Source organism: Geotrypetes seraphini, chromosome 8 (genome assembly GCF_902459505.1).
Source record: "Geotrypetes seraphini chromosome 8, aGeoSer1.1, whole genome shotgun sequence".
Taxonomy (NCBI): domain Eukaryota; kingdom Metazoa; phylum Chordata; class Amphibia; order Gymnophiona; family Dermophiidae; genus Geotrypetes; species Geotrypetes seraphini.
The window spans coordinates 45,344,846-45,362,988 of NC_047091.1; the positions used below are offsets into that span (position 1 = coordinate 45,344,846).

At 45.3% G+C, this 18,143-nt stretch overlaps 1 protein-coding gene across 7 annotated transcripts in view; it reads left to right on the forward strand.

The window, feature by feature from the left end:
- Positions 1-18,143, forward strand: part of LOC117365282 (WD repeat-containing protein 62-like) — a 442,332-nt gene that overhangs the window by 329,904 nt on the left and 94,285 nt on the right. For all 7 annotated transcript variants that reach the window (XM_033955506.1, XM_033955511.1, XM_033955512.1 and 4 more), the window contains one exon: positions 16,518-16,609. In XM_033955506.1, coding sequence (XP_033811397.1) covers positions 16,518-16,609 — 92 coding nt within the window. The remainder of the gene's footprint in view (positions 1-16,517; positions 16,610-18,143) is intronic.

Below are 18,143 nucleotides of genomic sequence, written 5' to 3' on the forward strand. Positions count from 1 at the left end.
CTTCAAGGTGAGCAGGCAGGCAGGCCTTCAAGGGGGGGCAGGCCTTCAGGGGAGGCAGGCCTTTGAGGGGGGTGTAGGCCTTTGGGGGGGTGCAGCATTCAAGGGGGGGAAAGGCCTTCAGGGGGGCAGGCCTTCAAGGGGAACAGGCAGGCAGGCCTTCAAGGGGGGGACAGGCCTTCGAGGGGGGTGCAGGCCTTCGGGGGGGTGCAGGCCTTCGGGGGGTGCAGGCCTTCAAAGGGGGGACAGGCCTTCAAGGGGAACAGGCAGGCAGGCAGGCCTTCGGGGAGGTGCAGGCCTTCATGGGGGGGCAGGCCTTCAGGGGGGGCAGGCCTTCAAGGGGAGCAGGCACACAGGCCTTCAAGGGGGGGACAGGCCTTCAGGGGTGGGATGCAGACCTTTAAGGGGGGGACAGGCCTTCAGGGGAGGGGGGACCCTGGTGTAGAAGTACACGGAGGGAAGGGGGAGGGATTCAAAGAGACGTGCATATGCCGGACTTTGAGTGGGAAGAAATAATGGGTCTGAAAATAGAGGAGAGAGAGAGAGGTGATAGACATGGGTTTTAGGGAGGGAAGGAACAGAAAGGGAGAGAAGTTGGACACAAGGGATGGTGTGGAGGGGGGGATAGAGATACTGATTAGGAGGGTAATTGGGAAAAGAAAGGGAGAGATGGTGGACCCTGGGGTGGTGGGGAAGGAGGGAGAGCTGCTGGATGAAAGGGTAGTTAAGAAAAGGTGGATCTGTGGAGGGAGACAAAAAAAGGAAAAATGCCAGACATCCGGGGAAGGGAAGGGAAACGGAAGGGGAGGACAGAGATGGCAGATGGATGGTTAGCACGAAGAAAGAAGGAGACCCTGGCAAGCAAGTTATCAGAAGACAACCAGAGCCTTGGACCAACAAGATTTGAAAACAAAACAAAACAAGATTTGACAACAAAAAGGTAGAAAAACTAATTTTATTTTCTGTTTTGTGATTACAATATATCAGATTTGAAATGTGTATCCTGCCAGAGCTGGTGTTAGACTGCAAACGTGAGCTAGGATTTAACAGAGAGAGGAAAAGTCCTTTTTGTTTCTTTATTTTATTTACACCACAGCGCCAGTGTGGTTAGGAGAAGCCAAAGGGGGGTGAAAAAGCTATAAAATAAACCCACCAGGATGTTTGAAAAAAACACCCAATTGGGCAGGAAAATCGAATCGATAAACCAATTCAATAGGCTGAATCGAATCGAAATTTTTTTTCCTGAATCTGGCAGCACTAGTTTGCGCTACTGTCTTAGACTTTAGGACCTGGGATTGGGGAGAGATGGCATCCTCAGTACTTTATAATGCAAGTGAAACGAGGATTTGGTCAGACTTTTGAAGGGTCTGCAGAAGAAAAATATTGTATAGGCCGGGGTCATGAGACAGCAGGAAATGGGAACTTTTCTTCCTTCTATTTTTGTGAATGGCAAGGCTGAGGATGTCAGAGAGTTCAGTTATGTGCTTTATAAGAAAATATAATAATGTGTTTTATAGTTTATAACATTGCTGGCCTACCCGGTGAGGTGTTCCTAGTGGTGGTGGTGGCAGTGTGTCAATGTGTTGAGAGGAAGAGGTGATCTGGGAAATTCTGCTGAGCAAACTCCGGGCCCATATCCACCCCCCAGTTAGTCCACTCCACTCAACTGGTTCACACACTGAGTGGGTCTTTGGGTGTTGTTCCTGGGTAGTTGTTTTGGGATCTCTTCCAGTGGTTTGTCAGTATCTCCTTCTGGTCCAAGAAAGGAAACTTTGTTAACCTTAGCACTGACCTACAGAATATGTTTGTAACAGCGCTGCTTGTGTGGCATTAGTCTATGTAGTGATCGAAAGAAAAAACCAGACCTTTACACATTTTTGCACTATATGGTGGGTGTATGAGGAGATTCACATTTCCTGCACAGCTAAGTCCGTGTGAAGTTACCTTGTGCTGTATTTGACATCTAGCAAAGTCTCTGTTTGGAAGGAAAGATCTCAGCTTAAAAATGAAGTGGCCAGAAGTTATGGTAAAAGCAGATAGCATAGCTGGTTTTAAGAAAGATTTGGACAAATTCCTGGAGAAAAAGTCCATAGTCTGTTATTAAGACATGGGGGAAACATCTGCTTGCCCTGGATCGGTAGCATGGAATGTTGCTACTCTTTGGGTTTTGACCAGGTACTAGTGACCTGGATTGGCTTCCATGAGAATGGGTTACTGGGCATGATGGACCATTGGTCTGACCCAGTTAGGCTATTCTTATGTTATGTTCTCATCTGTAGGGGCCTTTGTTTTCACTTCTTATTTTAATGTATTTTTTTTCTGAGAACTTATCAATGTTTTTTATAATGGGAACAAAAATGGAAGAGAATTAATGCGTGTGGAATGGGGGGTAACTAATTTCTTCAGCTAAATAATTCAATCCACCTCAACCAGACATATGAGAACTCACGCACCATTCACACACCCTCCAACCAAAAACGTCAAAAGAAAAAAACAGTTTGACAACCTCCTAGCCATTCGAGCTGCAACACTCGACCCCCAACTCTACAACCTATTGACCTCGACCACAAACTACAAAACCTTCAAAAAAGAAATAAAAACCCTTCTATTCAAAAACACAGAAAACCGAACTAACACAATCAGAACTGTCCCAAGCATCACCTGCAACTACTCCATATGTACTTCTGATGTCATGACAATTCAGACATAATTTATGTTATGTTATGGTATGTTTGGAATAATGGTTACATATATGAGGTTTATTAAAAGAAAATTTTCACTGCCTGTTTCTATTATGACCATTTATTCAGTTTCATGGTTATTACAAAAAATATTTTTTTACATGGGGGTGTGTCAAAAAATTATGGGCCCCGGGTACCACATAGCCGAGGTACGCCACTGCCTCCAAGTACCTACAAATCCAATATGTGGCCCTGCAAAGGGTTTGAGTTTGAGACCACTGCCCTAGGGGGTCAGGGCACAGTCATTTTTGGTCCTCCAGACATTATTACCAGTTCTCGGGGGGGGGGGGCTTTGGGCTAGAGAACATTTCAAAACTCTAGACAAAGATTCAGAGTTTCCAGGCACCCCCAGTCTTCTGAATTCTGCTCCACAACAGCTCCCAAGAAGCAGTTTCCAAAGTCGTTAGCCAAACCTCTACACATTGGTGGAAAGTTATCGACCTATTGGGAAGCATGGGTGGAGAATCACTACAGACTGCTGGGTGTTGGACATTATATAGGAAGGGGGTACAACCTTGAGTTCTTTCACCCCTCCCGAACCTTTTTCTGGACTTTTTCTGGGAAGCCGGAAAAGCAGTCAAAGTTCAAGCAACAGTGCAAAGACTGCTAGATCTAGAAAACATAGAGCCAATACCAGAGGAAAACTCAGGCTCTGGCAAATACTTGATATACTTCATAGTGCGCAAAAGAGGCTCAGAAGACTGGAGGCCGATTCTAGACCTCAAGGCAGTAAATGCAGCCCTTAAAATACCTCATTTCCTGATAGAGATGGTGAAGCCTGTAATTGCTTCAGTGGCACTTTGGGAATTTCTTGCCTCGCTGGATTTGATGGAGGGCTATCTGCACATTCCAGTTTTTCGAGAGCACAGGAATTTCTTGCATATCCATGTGCTGGAGCAACACAACCAGTTCGCAGCCTTACCTTTTCAGGCTGGCCACGGACCTTCATCAAAGCCAGTGTTCTCCCCAGAATTTTTTTCCAGCCGGGTGGCATGAAAAAGTAGTTGGGTGGGATGGGACAGGGAAATTTGGTGGTTAGAATAGGGTCATTAAATCCAGTGGCGTACTTAGTATATATGATAGCCAGTGCTGATCAATTTTTTAACAACCCCTTCTCTATATAAAAAAGTTATTTTTAGTAATAATCCATGAGCCACACAACAAGGGTGCACCTAGGAAAAGACAGCATCTTAAACACTGCAGTGAGCACTAGAAAACCAACAACGAATTGTAAAACTAAACAAGCCAGATCCTGCTCAGTCAATTGATTTTGTACAGTCAATGCTAACAGAAAACCATGTCCTTTTCATACACACAGAAACACCGTCGCCCAATATGGAATAATCACAAAGTAAAAATAGAAATATGTAGACAAAAGTTAAATTAATGCAGCACCACAGAAACAGTGACACATGTCCCCTAATATTGTGCAAAATATAAAGACAGTAGATGTAAATTTGAAAAAACTGATTCATAACAATCACCACTTTAAAAATTAACAAATAGAAATAAAACAAATAACGAGAAATACAAAAATACCATTTTATTGGACTAATCCATTTTTCAATTCAGAAGCTAAATCTTTCTTCAAGATAGTACAGTATACTGCTGTTATGGTATCCTGTCCTGACCTGAGGAAAGGGGTTTAGTCCAAAAGAAATTGCCTTATTTCCATTTCCTATTTATAAAGTTTTATCAATAGAGTTACAATACTACTTGATTCTATGTAAAGCAGCAAGAAAAAAATTTATTTCTACCTTTTGTAGTTTCTGCTTTAATCATCTTCTCTTCGCTCTTTTCTTTCTATTCAGCATTTGTCCTCTGTCCATTCCATGCAACATCTATCTTTGCCCCTTCCATCCAGCCTCTTCTCTCTCTTCCCATTCCATCCACTGTCCACCCTCTCTCTGCCTTTTCCATCCAGTGTCTGCTCTCTCTCTCCCATACGGCATCTTCCCTCTTTTTATGTCGCTTCAATATACTGTTTAACCTGAGTTTTTTCTCTCCTTTGTACATGATTCATTTCAGTTTCATCCCCTCTCCATTTTTCTGTCTCCACTATGCTCTAGCACAGGGCTTCCCAAGTCCGGTCCTCGAGATCTACTGGCAGTCCAGGTTTTCTGGATATCCACAATGAACATGCATGAGAGAGATTTGCATACCAAGAAAGCCTTGCAGACAAATCTCTCTCATGCATATTCATTGTGGATATCAGGAAAACCTGGCCTGCCAGTAGATCTCGAGGACCGGACTTAGGCAGCCCTTCTCTAGCATCTCTCTCTTCTCCTTTCCTTCCTTCCTTCCTTCCCACTCTACCCCTTAGTCTGGTATTTATGTCTCCTTCCCTTCCCTCTCCCCATGCCCTGGGCATCGCTCTCCTCTCCTGTCTCTCCCTCTCTGCTCTGGCACCTCCTCTCCTTCCTTTCCCTCTGGTCTAGCATTTGTCTCCTTGGTTTCCCTTCCCTCCCCCTTGCCCTGGCATCTCCTCTCCTTCCTTTCTCTCCCTCCCTCCTTTCCCCTGGTTTGGCATCTGCTCCTCCCCCCCCCCCAATGCCCTGACATCTCTCCCTCCATGGTCTAATATCGCCTTTCCTTTCCCTCCCTCCCATGGTTTTGGCATCTCTTTCCTCTCCCTTCCTGGTCTTCCTTCTCCCTTCTTTCCTCTCTCTCCCCAATTGGGTGCAGTAGCAGCAGTATTTCTCTTCCCCCTTCCCCTCTCACTCTCCTCCACTGCTATTCCCCCTTCCCCCATCCACTCTCCTCCTTCACTGCTCTCCCCTCAATCCTGCGGAAGCTTTCCCTCTTCCATTTTAAGTCCAGCAGCACTCTCCTCTGTTCCCAATCCAGCAGCACCTCTCCTTCTCACCTCCCTTTACGACTCAGCTCCAACATCACCTCTCCTTCCCCTCCTCTCTACTTCTGTTTCCCCCAATGACTAGCTGCAGAACCTCTCCTTTCCACAGGGCCAGCAGTACCTCTCCGACTAGCAGGGCTCTTATCCCTTCCCTTTCCCTCCCCTCTGACTAGAAGCAGTACCTTACCCACTCACCTCCCAGGTCTAGAAGCACCACTCCCTTCTCTTCTCCTCTCCTCCTATCAGCACCCCTCCCTCTTAGCTCCCAGGTGCATCGGCACCACTCCCCCCTACCAATTAACAGGCTCTCACCGGCTTGGGGATTCCCCGGCCTGACTCGGCACAACCTGAAGTTCTGTGTAGAGAATGACATGGGGAAAAAATCTGTCCCCTTCACCGTCCCCGCCCTTCCCCAAACCCGCTGTCCCCTTTCCTGTCGTCCCCTTCACCGCCCCGTCTCCGCAGCATCCACCCTTTCCTCTCGCCACCTCACTGCCCTTCAGCGGCCTGAGAATCTCCCTTCCTCCCCCTTACCTTCGTGGTGTAAAGAAACTGAAGGGAGGGAAGGCGCGCAGTCACTGATCACCAAATCTATCTCCCTCCCTCCCCCTTACCTTCACGACGCTTTAGAAAGAAAGTGATGCCGGCGAAGCCTGCCTGTGCCGCCCTGCAGTCGTGTGTGTGGGCGGAAGCTTTTCCTCTGACAATTGTCATTTTATAAACACAAATAAACAGAGCAAGGTTCAACAAAACCCATCTCTCCTCCCTTTCACAAATATCCCCTTCACTATTGTGAAAACTGAACAAACCAAATTACTACAGAATGCTACATAGAAAAATCAAGCTAACATAAGAAATAGCTTCGCCAGATCAGACCCTAGGTCCATCCAGTCCGGCGACCCGCACCCGCGGAGGCCAAGCCAGGTGTTCCCTGTTGAGAAACCTTGTTTACTCGTATCCGTCAATGTGATTTGCGAGAAGGTGTGCATCCAACTTGCCCTTGAATCCCGGAATGGTGGTCTCCATCATGACCTCTTCCAGGAGTGCGTTCCAAGCGTCCACTACTCGTTGTGCGAAGCAGAATTTCCTGATATTTGTCCTGGGCCTGGTGCCCCTCAGCTTCAATCCATGACCTCTTGTCCGAGTCACATTGGACAATGTGAATAACGATGTTTCTTGCTCTATTTTGTCGAATCCTTTTAGTATTTTAAAAGTCTCTATCATGTCCCCTCGCAGTCTTCTCTTCTCGAGGGTGAACAATCCCAGTTTTCCAAGGCGTTCTTTGTAGCTCAAGTTCTTGATACCTTTAACTAGCTTCGTGGCTCGTCTTTGCACCCTCTCCAGCAGGGTTATATCCTTCTTTAGGTAGGGAGACCAGTGTTGGACACAGTATTCCAAGTGTGGTCTGACCATTGCTCTGTAAAGCGGCATTATGATGTCCTCCGATCTACTTGTGATCCCCTTCTTTATCATGCCCAACATCCTGTTTGCTTTCTTTGCTGCCGCTGCGCATTGTGCTGATAGCTTCAGGGTCCTGTCTATAAGTACCCCCAGGTCCCTTTCTTGTTCGCTTTTGTCCAATGTTACACCTAACATTTTATATTCATGTTCCTTGTTTTTCTTACCCAGGTGCATCACTTTGCATTTGTCTATGTTAAACTTCATCTGCCATTTTTCTGCCCATTTCTCTAGCTGGTTCAAATCTCTCTGGAGTTCTTCTATGTCCTTTTGTGACCCAACTGCCCTACATAGTTTTGTGTCATCTGCAAACTTGATTAAATTACTTGTTGTTTCTTCTTCCAGGTCGTTTATGAAGATATTGAACAAGATGGGCCCAAGGACCGAACCTTGGGGTACACCGCTCATCACATTTTCCCAGTCCAAGAACTTCCCATTTATGACCACCCTCTGCAATCTGTTTTCCAGCCATTTGCTTATCCATCTTAGTATATCTCCTTCTATTCCATGGCTTTGTAGTTTCTTCAGAAGCCTTGCGTGTGGAACCTTGTCGAACGCTTTCTGGAAGTCCAAGTATATTATATCCACTGGTTCACCGTTATCGATTTGTTTGTTCACCTCCTCAAAAAATTGAAGTAAGTTTGTCAAACATGACTTCCCCTTCCTGAAGCCATGCTGACTAGCTCTCATCAGGTCGTGGTTTTCCAGGTGTTGCACGATGCTATCCTTTATTAGTGCTTCAACCATCTTCCCAGGAACCGACGTAAGACTCACAGGTCTATAGTTGCCCGGTTCTCCTCTCGATCCTTTTTTGAAGATTGGAGTGACATTCGCTATCTTCCAGTCATCCGGTATTCGCCCGGTTCTAATTGACAAGTTAGCTAGGGATTGTAAAAGTTCTCCGATTTCTACCTTAAGTTCCTTTAGCACTCTCGGGTGAATTCCATCTGGTCCAGGGGATTTGTCACTTCTTAGTTTGTCGATCTGATAGTATATCATGTCCAAATCCACATTCACTGTGGTTAGGCTATCCTCAATTTCTCCTTTGAATGCTCTCCCTGTTTCTGGCATTGATGCAGTGTCCTCCTTAGTAAAGACAGATGCAAAGAATGAGTTTAGCCTATCCGCAATCTGTTTGTCTTCCTTGATGCACCCTTTTCTTCCTTGGTCGTCGAGAGGGCCCACTGCCTCCTTAGCTGTTTTTTTTCCCTTTTATGTATCTAAAAAAGGGCTTGAAGTGTTTGGCTTCTTGCGCTATCTTTTCCTCATATGCTTTTTTAGCGTCTCTTACCGCCTTGTGACACTTCTTCTGGTTGACCTTGTGACTGTTCCAGGCCTCCGTTGTGTGTTCGCGTTTCCATTTTTTAAACGAGTTCCTCTTATCCCTTACTGCATCCTTCACCTCTTTAGTTAGCCAAGCTGGTTCTCCTTTGTTTTTATTTTTCCTTCCTTTGGATATCTGCGGAATGTAGAGATTCTGCGCTTCGGTGATGGTATTTTTTAGTAGGGTACTTTGTACTTTTGTGGATTTTGTTTCCCCTGTTATCTGCGCGCATTTTTTAGTAGGGACCATGCTTGATCGACTGTTCTGATTTTGGCTGCCTTTTTCTTGAGCCGTTTTTTAACCATGACTCTCATGCTGTTGTATTTGCCTTTTCTGAAGTTAAAGGTTCTGGTTTGAGTCTTGGTACGCTTCTCCTTCCCGATGCCAATTTTAAAATTGATCATGCTGTGATCGCTCGTCCCCAACGGGACTGTGACCTCTACATTTGTTGTCCTTCCAGTTATGCCATTTAGGACCAAGTCCAAGGTGGCGGTCCCTCTTGTCAGTTCTCCCACCATTTGTTCTAGGAAGCAGTCCCCTATCATTTCCAGGAACTTGGATTCCCTGCAGCAGTTTGAGGTTCCTAGGGTTCCAGTTTATCCCGGGAAAGTTGAAGTCTCCCATGATCGTTACATTACCTGCTCCACATCCATGGTTGATTTCCTCTATCATTTCTACGTCTGTTTCTTCCTTCTGTCCTGGTGGTCAATAATAGAGGCCAATTTTTGTGTCAGCCTCATTTTCTCTAGGAATCTTTATCCAGAGGGATTCCAACACGATCACTTCGTTCAACTTCATTTAATCTTCTTTCCGTGCCTTCAATTAAAATGATAGGAACTAGAAGACACGACATGTTCTCAGTTACTGTCGGCCAAGTCTCTTCCCTGAAGAAGCCCTTTTTCTGGAAACGTCATCGCTCCTCCTAAACTTACTTGCTCCACTTCATCACTGACGCTGAAACCGTGGATTGAAGACAAAGTTTTATTTTATTTTTCTTTCCAGCTTATGATTTATCTTTAATCTTATCTATTGTTTTGCATTTTGTCTTTGTTTTGTTCTATTTCTATCATTTAAATTTCTCCAGAATTCTACTGTTCAACGTCTCCCCCTTCTGCTTCTATTCCTTTCTCTCCTCTCTTCTACCTCCCAAAGTATTTAGATCAATGCTGTCTTGTTAAAATGTTTATTTTATTTTTATTTTTCCTCTAACTCTACTTTTCACTTCTCTATTACCCTCCAGGTACTTTAGTTAGATTGTGAGCCTTCGGGACAGTAAGGGAATTTTTCAAGTACCTTTCCTATTTCTAATCTTAATGTATATTTTCTGTAAACCGCTTAGAACCTAACGGATGTAGCGGTATATAAGAAATAAATTACATTACATTACATTATGGCCCCACATTCATGGAATCTTCTACCACAATGCATTAGAGAACTAAAAGATCTAACACTGTTTAAAAAAGCGTTAAAAACCTTCCTCTTTAAAGATGCGTATGGATCTTAGGACACTAAAAAATCGTTTATTTTTTTAACCGCCACCTGGTTTTTTTTTTTTTTTGTTTTTTATTATTTTTTATTTTTTTTTATACAGCTATTATTACCCCCCTTCTTGTTCTTCCCTTTTATGTTTTTTCTTCTCTTCTATCAAAATTGTAACTATTCCCCCTCTTAACCACACATGTCTTGTAAGTCTTACCCACAAAATTATTTTAAACTTATGTATACACCCAGTTTGTTAAGTTTGTTAAATTTTAACTAACAACAAATTTGTTTTTATATCAACATTAACATTTTACTTGTTTAATTTATTAATATATGTTATTATTATTGTACATCGCCTACTAATTTAAATAGGCGATTCATCAAGAATAAATAAACTTGAACTTGAAACTTTCCTTTCCCATCTGTCTTCCCTTCTCTGATAGACTCTACTCCTTCTTGGACATACAGGGCAATACCTCCCCCTTTTTGCCCTATTCTATCTCTTCTGTATAGTTTGTATCCCTGTAGAACTGTGTCCCACTCATTGTCCTCGTTCCACCATGTTTCTGTTATTTCGATGATATCCAGTTCTTCTCATCTTGCTAGTGCTTCGAGTTCCCCCATTTTGTTTCCCAGGCTTCTGGCATTTGTGTACATACATTTGAGCTCCCTTTGCGCATTTGTGTACATACAATTTAGTTCTCTTGGTGGTACCTTCTTGGATTTTTTTAGTATTCACAACCCTTTTTGTGTCCATTTGCGCTCTATCTCTGTTACTTTTGATTTCAGCATGCTCTTCCCCTTTATCTGAGCTTGTAGTTTCTTCTTTGGGGTCTCCTGATGCCCGGGCCATCGACTGTTTGTCGACTGTCGGCTCTCCCCTGGCCTTTAGTTTAAAGCCCTCTCAATGGCCCTCTTCATGTTTTCAGCCAAGACTCTTGCCCCTTGCTTGGTGAGGTGTAGGCCGTCCCTTCTGTATCTGCCACATCCCCAGAATGCCGTCCAGTTGCGCACGAAGTCGAATCCCTCCTCATTGCACCATCGTCTCATCCAGGCGTTGATTGTTCGCAGTTCATCCTGTCTCTTTCCATCTGCTCTCGGTACTGGGAGGATCTCAGAGAAGGCCACTTTCACCTCCCTGACCTTCAGTTTTCTTCCGAGTGAGCGGAGTTGATCCTTTAGTTCTTCCCTGTTGTACTTCCGTCCGCTCACATCGTTGGTTCCCACATGGATAAGCAAAGCAGTATCCTCTCCTTCTACGTTGTCTATGATCCTGCTGATCCTGCTGGCCACATCCTTCACTCTTGCACCAGGCAGGCAGGTGACCAGTCTATCTTCTCTCCCTCCTGCGATGTGACTGTCCACATTGCTTATGATGGAATCTCCAACGATGATCCCTATCTTCTTTATTCGGGGGTTCTTAGGGGGTCGTAAGTCTGTATCCATGGTGTATGCCCTGTCTTTTTCCTCTACCTCCGCTTCGGCCTCCTCTTCCATTGTAGTGGTGCCTCCATCCTCATCGACTGGACCCTCTTTCATGGTTGTTTGGGCACAGATCTCCAATCCTGGGACCTCCACATGCTGCTGGTGGGCTTCCTCGATGAATCTCTCCAATTCCTCGATCACTTCGCTGGTATTGAACTCCTCTAGCAACTTCTCCTGCTTGCAGTTTTCTTCTTTCATGGCGAGGAGTTCTTCTAGTTCTATCACAGCTCCTTCCAGCAGCCGGACTTGCTGTTTCAGGTTTTCCAGCTCCTTGCATCGACTGCAAATATATGCCCTAGCCCCCGAGGGGAGGTAGTCATACATATTGCAGCCGGTGCAGAAGACTGGAAAGCTCATCTTCTGTCTTCCGCTGCCGATCATATCTGGTTCCCCTTCTAAGCTGTCTGTGCTTTTGCCCAACCGGCTGTGCGTGTCCTGACCTCCTGTTAGCTGTCTTCCTGTTTCTTGCGAGATGTGCAGGTGCTTCTGAGTTTTCTGCGACTGCCTGGTCTCTGCGAGCTGCTGAGTTTTCTGCGGCTGCTTGTTCTAAGTGTGTGTTGTGTGGCTAGGTAAGAACAAAAATCAACAAGATTGTAACTTACGTTTTGGGGTTCTCTGTTTGTCAGCCTAGCTTCCTGGCTCCTTGCTAAGGCTCCTTCGCAAAGGCGCTCTCGCTAAGGCAAGCGCCTTTTCCGCTCGCCTTCGCCGCGCGCCGAACGGTTACGCGCTGTTGGCAATCCTCCTTGTAAGGGGGAGTCCCGGCGCGCTGGTGATGACGCGTCGGGGGTGGGCGGAGCTCCCTCTCGCCGCTAACCCACGCTGCTCTCTTCTGCTCTCCCTCTCTGTCCGCCTCCTCCTGCGGTCTCCTCACCGGTGCCTGCTAACTCCTGCACCGGCCCGAAGTTGCTGCTCTAACACCGCGGTCTCCTCCTTGTAAGGGGGAGTCCGGGCGCGCTGGTGATGGCGCGTCGGGGGTGGGCGGAGCTCCCTCTCGCCGCTACCCCACGCTGCTCTCTTCTGCTCTCCCTCTCTGTCCGCCTCCTCCTGCGGTCTCCTCGCCGGTGCCTGCTAACTCCTGCACCGGCCCGAAGTTGCTGCTCTAACGCTGCGGTCTCCTCCTTGTAAGGGGGAGTCCGGGCGCGCTAACAGAATACTTTAGTCACACATGGCAAGAATAATGTTAAGGGAGTGCAACTAGAGAGAAAGCCCTAAGCCAGCTGGAAGCTAAAGACGCACAGCCTAGACTTTGCGATCCCCAGTTATGTCTAATACCAACTCTAGCAGGATACATATTTCAAATCTGAAATATTCTAATCACAAAATATAAAATAAATTTATTTTTTTTCTTTTTGTTGTCTGGTAATTTTATTCTTCAAATCACATTTGTCTCGGGCTTTGGTTTTAGGTTCCTTCTATCTTCATCGTGGCATGGCTGGCTCCTGAAGGTAAAATAGGCGAAAGAGGAGCTAGGGAGAAGATGCCGAGTCTGACACGGGCGTAATTTGTTTTACCACAGGAGAAAGACTTTTCTCCGCTCCCACGGGGCAGTAAAAGGTCTTGTCCCCCATTCCTGCGTTAAACCAGTTGCAAATGTCTCCATTCCTGCGGATTTACTGCAGTGACCCGCGGTTTACCGTGGAAAACGGTCCCCGTGTCATTCTCTAGTTTTGTGTTCGACTCCAGCTAAAGAAAGTAAAAAAAGAAAAAAAAAATCCAAAAACCAGGTGATTTTTCAAACCCTCCCTGTAACACTAGCCTGGACTAGCAGCAGCAACGCTCTCTCCTTATTGTAATTTGCCTGACTACTGTAGCTTTAGCGAGTTAATTCCCTCCAGCAGCCTGAGGGCCTCTGCTAGGCTGTCCCGCCTCTGAGGAAGAAGAAAGTTGCATCATCAGAGGTGGGGGAGGCCTAGCAAAATCCTCAAGGCTGCAGAAGGGAATCGACTCGCTAAAGCTATGGCAGCTGTCAGGCAAATTACAATAAGGAGAGAGCAGTGCTGCTGCTGGTCCAGGCTAGAGTTACGGGAAGGGTTTGAAAAATCGCCTGGTTTTTCGAGGGGGGTGAGGTGATTCTTTTTTTTACTTTCTTTGGCCAGGGTCGAACACAGAACTTCAGGCTGTGCCAAGTCAGGCCAGGGAATCTCCAAGCCGGTGAGAGGAGTTTTAAAAAAATGTTTGAGTGGCGGCGTTGGCAGCAGCAAGATTCGCGACTGCGATGACAGCTGGGCGCTCACCTAAATTAGCCAGGTAAAGCGCCTGGCTATAAAGCGCTAGGGAGAACACTGAAAGTGATGGTGGTAGTTGCAGCACATCTGCGAAGGGCAGGTATATAAGTTCATCTGTATTTGGATGATTGACTGATAAGAGCTCAGTCTGACTCGGAAGGCAGGATGGCAATTCAAACAATGATTCAGCTGCTTCAGAAGCTGAGCTGGGTGGTTAACTTTCAGAAAAGCCACCTGGAGCTGACAGACCTTGGAGTATCTGGGAGTCCAGTTCGACACAAGGGAGAGCAAGTTGTTCCTCCTGGAAGTCCGCAGAGAGATACTTCTGCGTCAGATATGGAAGTTTCAGAGCGAGATAGCTTTGATGGCCTGGCAGTACTTGCAGGTACTGGAATTAATTGTTGCATCCATGAATGTAGTCCCCTGGTAAAGGGTGCACTTGCGTCCGCTCCAGAATGCACTTCTATCCCGCTGATGTCTGCAGAGGGATGCGCTGCAGCAGCAGCTGCCTTGGACAGCAGAAGCATGTTGCAGTCTAGCCTGATGATTGGAGCCTCAGTCTCTGCATGTGTGATTCTGATGAAGGATGCCAAACTATACAGCTGGGTGAACATTGCAAAGGGTAACTGGTGCAGGGATGCTGGACCACTTCTCAAAGGAAGTGGTTGATCAACCGCTTAGAGCTTTGAGCCATCCGCCTGGCACCTCAGGTGTTCAGAAGCGTGCTGCAGAGCAAAGCGGTATGAGTTTTCTCAGACAACGTGACAGCAGTAGTCTGTCAGTTGCCAGGGAGGCACCAACAGTGCTAAGCTTTGCTTGGTAGCCCAGATGCTGTTTCAATGGGTGGAGGTCTATCTCTTGGTGCTCTTGTGACACATGTAGCAGGAGTGGACAATGTGCAAGTGGATTTCCTCAGCCAGAAGACACTAGATCCCGGGGAGTGGTCACTGTCTCAGGAAGTCTTCACCTGCATTGTGAGTCATTAGGGGTGCTCAACATTTGATCTAATGGCATCAGAAGCCAACAAGAAAGCAGCTCTGTTGTTCAGTCGATGATTCAAGCCAGGAAGCAAAGGCCTGGACTCCCTGGTGCAAACTTGGCCAAAGGAAGGACTTCTTTATGTTTTCCCTTAATGGCCCGTGTTAGGCAGACTTCTGTGCAGGATCATGATGCTCCAAGGGCTGTGGATTCAAGATGCACCCGATTGGCCAAGGCAACCATGGTATGCAGACAAGGTCTGTCTCTAATGGGACCAAGGTCTCAGACTTCCATGTCATCTGTGACTTCCATACAGGGCCCAATTACCCTGCAGGATCTGGAACACTTTGGTCTTATGGCATGGCTCTTGAGCACAAGGCACTAGCGCGCAAAGGCTATTCGGAGGAAGTGATGTCCACCCTTCTAATATGTAGAAAGAAAGCAACAGTCAGAAGAAGAAAGTGCAACCAGAGACTCATGAAATCACCAGACAAGGTAGGGAAAATGATTTTATTTTAAATTTAGTGATCAAAATGTGTCTGAATTTATATCTGCTGTCTATATTTTACACTAAGGTCCCCTCTTACTAAACCACAATAGAGTTTTTTAGTGCAGGGAGCCTATGAGCGTCGAGAGCAGCGCTGGGCATTCAGCGCAGCTCCCTGCGCTCTAAAAACTGCTATGGTGGTTTAGTAAAAAGGGAGGGGGGTATATTTGTCTATTTTTGTATGGTTGTTACTGAGGTGATAGTGCATAGAGTCATCTGCTTTGACCTCTTTGAAAAACCCTGGAATAGGAATGATAATTAACATTTTCTATGCGTACAGTGTGCGTTGTGGTTTTTTTTTTAATTTTATTGTTGGTAGATCATTTTGACTTGGTCATTTTAAAAGTAGCTCGCAAGCCCAAAAAGTGTGGGTACCCTTGGTCTAAGTCATAACGTCCAAGTTTCGTCGATCCTGGGCTATATATCTTTCGGTTATACATGCTGTATGACTAAGTCTAAGCCGGCCCACGTCCCGCCGAACTCCCGCCCTCGACACTCCTCCAGAAACGCCCCGTTTAGCTTTGGTCGTTCAGCGGCACTATGTAGGCCTAGGTCGTCTAGAAATACGTCCAAAACCCGGTTTTATTATCGGCGCTTGGACGTATTTGGGAAATGTTCGTCCAAGTGCCGACTTAGGCCGGTTTTTGGACATTTTTCTCTTTCGATTATGAGCACCATAGTATCCACACAAACGGAAGAAAAAATCTTGTACTGGCCAACTTCAAGGAAGCTACATAAGATCTTATGTAACATACATAATATACAGACAATGAGTTACAATTTGCTATTAGTGTTTTCATCCTAACTTGACTTCAATAAAGGTCCTGTTGGCATCCAGGTCCAGATGTGTAGTTATTCCCACTGGTTCGTGATTTATTTATAAAATACTAACACAAAAGCAGCAGAAACCAGTTACATTGAAGGTACAGGCATAAATGTTACAGTATAAAGTACACAGGGAAATGGTGATGCTGTCTGTTCTCTGCCCAAATTCCTCCACTGAATACAACTATTATTTTTCCATTATTTTTATTAATATATAAGCTTTTTTAAAAAATATTTTGTAAATCGCCTAGACGTAATGATAAGCAATATACAATATACTTGAATTTAAAGATTATTAGAAAAATAAAGCATGCAAACAGTACAAAACTGTATTTGTGTATGTAAAATCAGGACAATCCATATATATTCTTTCAACATCTTCCATTGCTTTGACCAGCTACAAAGGTGAGCATCTCTTCACTTTCAAACCAGTATGGAACACACATAAAAGTATGCACCTAAATGTATTACATGTACTTTTATGAGGTCTTTGATGGAGTGTACTGGCATGTATACATAAAATAATCTTCTATAAAATTACTTCCAAGGTTTGTTTGCAGTCCTTAGGAACTGGTTATAATCTTTGAATTTTTTTTTTAAGTGAATATGATGTGAAGGAAGTGATCAGTATGGAAGAAGACAAGGACAGCTCTGGCTCAGTAGTGGTATCTAAAGGGGATCAACAGGAAGAAGGCAAGTGTCCTCCTAACCATCTCTTTTACAAAGGATGAATGCTTAAGCAAAGCTTTTCTCCGGCATTAATGCCTCTTCTGGAGGATTGCACCCATGTAGAATATGAACTGTTCTGTCATGGTGTTTAAAAGCCAGTGGCATAGCCACGAGTGGGCACAGGCTCAGGCTCAACCAGCAGTGTGAATATCTGATGTGGCAAATGGCTCATCAAGCCCTGCCAGCTGAAGGTTCTTAGCATCTTTCCCTTCCCCCACACATTTTAAAGCCTTCATTTCTTTGCAGGCAAAAAGCCTTCCCTCTAATGTAACTTCTGTTTTTACATAGGTGGGACTAAATCAGAAGGAAAGCTCAAAACCAGTGCAAGCGGCAGGTATGAGTCACTGCTTGCTGCCGGAAAATAAATGAAGGCTTTGAAGGAATAAAAGGGCATGCGGCAAGAATGTTAAGAGATACCCAATCACTTGGAAGGGAGGAGAGGGAGAGATGGTGTTGAACTTAAAGATTTTTAGAAAAATAAAGCATGCAAACAGTACAAAAATGTATATGTGTATGTAATAATAGTACAATCCATATATTCTTTCAACACATTCCATTGCTTTGACCAGCTACAAAGGTGACCATCTCTTCATTCAGGCCCACTCAAAACTGGGTGTCTGATAGTCAGTGAAACAGGTAAAAGTTTAGGGGATTCATGCACATTTAAGAACATAAGCAGTGCTTCTGCTGGGTCAGACCAGAGGTCCTCTCACGCGGTGGCCCATCAGGTCCAGGACCTATATAGTAATCCTCTATCTATACCCTTCTATCCCATTTTCCTTCAGGAAATCATCTAATCCCTTCTTGAACTCCAATACCGTACTCTGTCCTATCACACCCTCTGGAAGCGCATTCCAGGTGTCCACCACCCTTTGGGTGAAGAAGAACTTCCTAGCATTGGTTCTGAATCCATCCCCTCTTAATTTTTCCGAATGCTGTCTCGTTCTTGTAGTTTTTGAAAGTTTGAAGAATCTGTCCCCCTCCACTTTCTCTATGTCCTTCATGATCTTGTAAGTCTCTATCATGTCCCCTCTAAGCCTCCGCTTTTCCAGGGAAAAGAGCCCCAGTTTCTCTGATCTTTCAGCATATGAAAGGTTTTCCATACCTTTTATCAATCGCGTAGCTCTTTTCTGAACCCTCTCGAGTATCGCCATATCCTTCTTAAGATACGGTGACCAATATTGGACGCAGTACTCCAGATGCGGGCGCACCATCGCCCGATACAACGGCAGGTTAACTTCTTTCGTTCTAGCTGTAATAACTTTCTTGATAATACCTAGCATTCTATTCGCCTTCTTAGAGGCTGCTGCACACTGTGCCGACGGCTTCATTGTCTTGTCCACTATTACCCCCAAGTCCTTTTCTAGGGTTCTTTCACCCATTACCAGCCCTCCCATCATGAAGCTGTACTTCGGATTACTGTTTCCTACATGCAAGACTTTATATTTCTCTACATTAAACTTCATCTACCATCTCATCGCCCACTCTTCTAATTTGT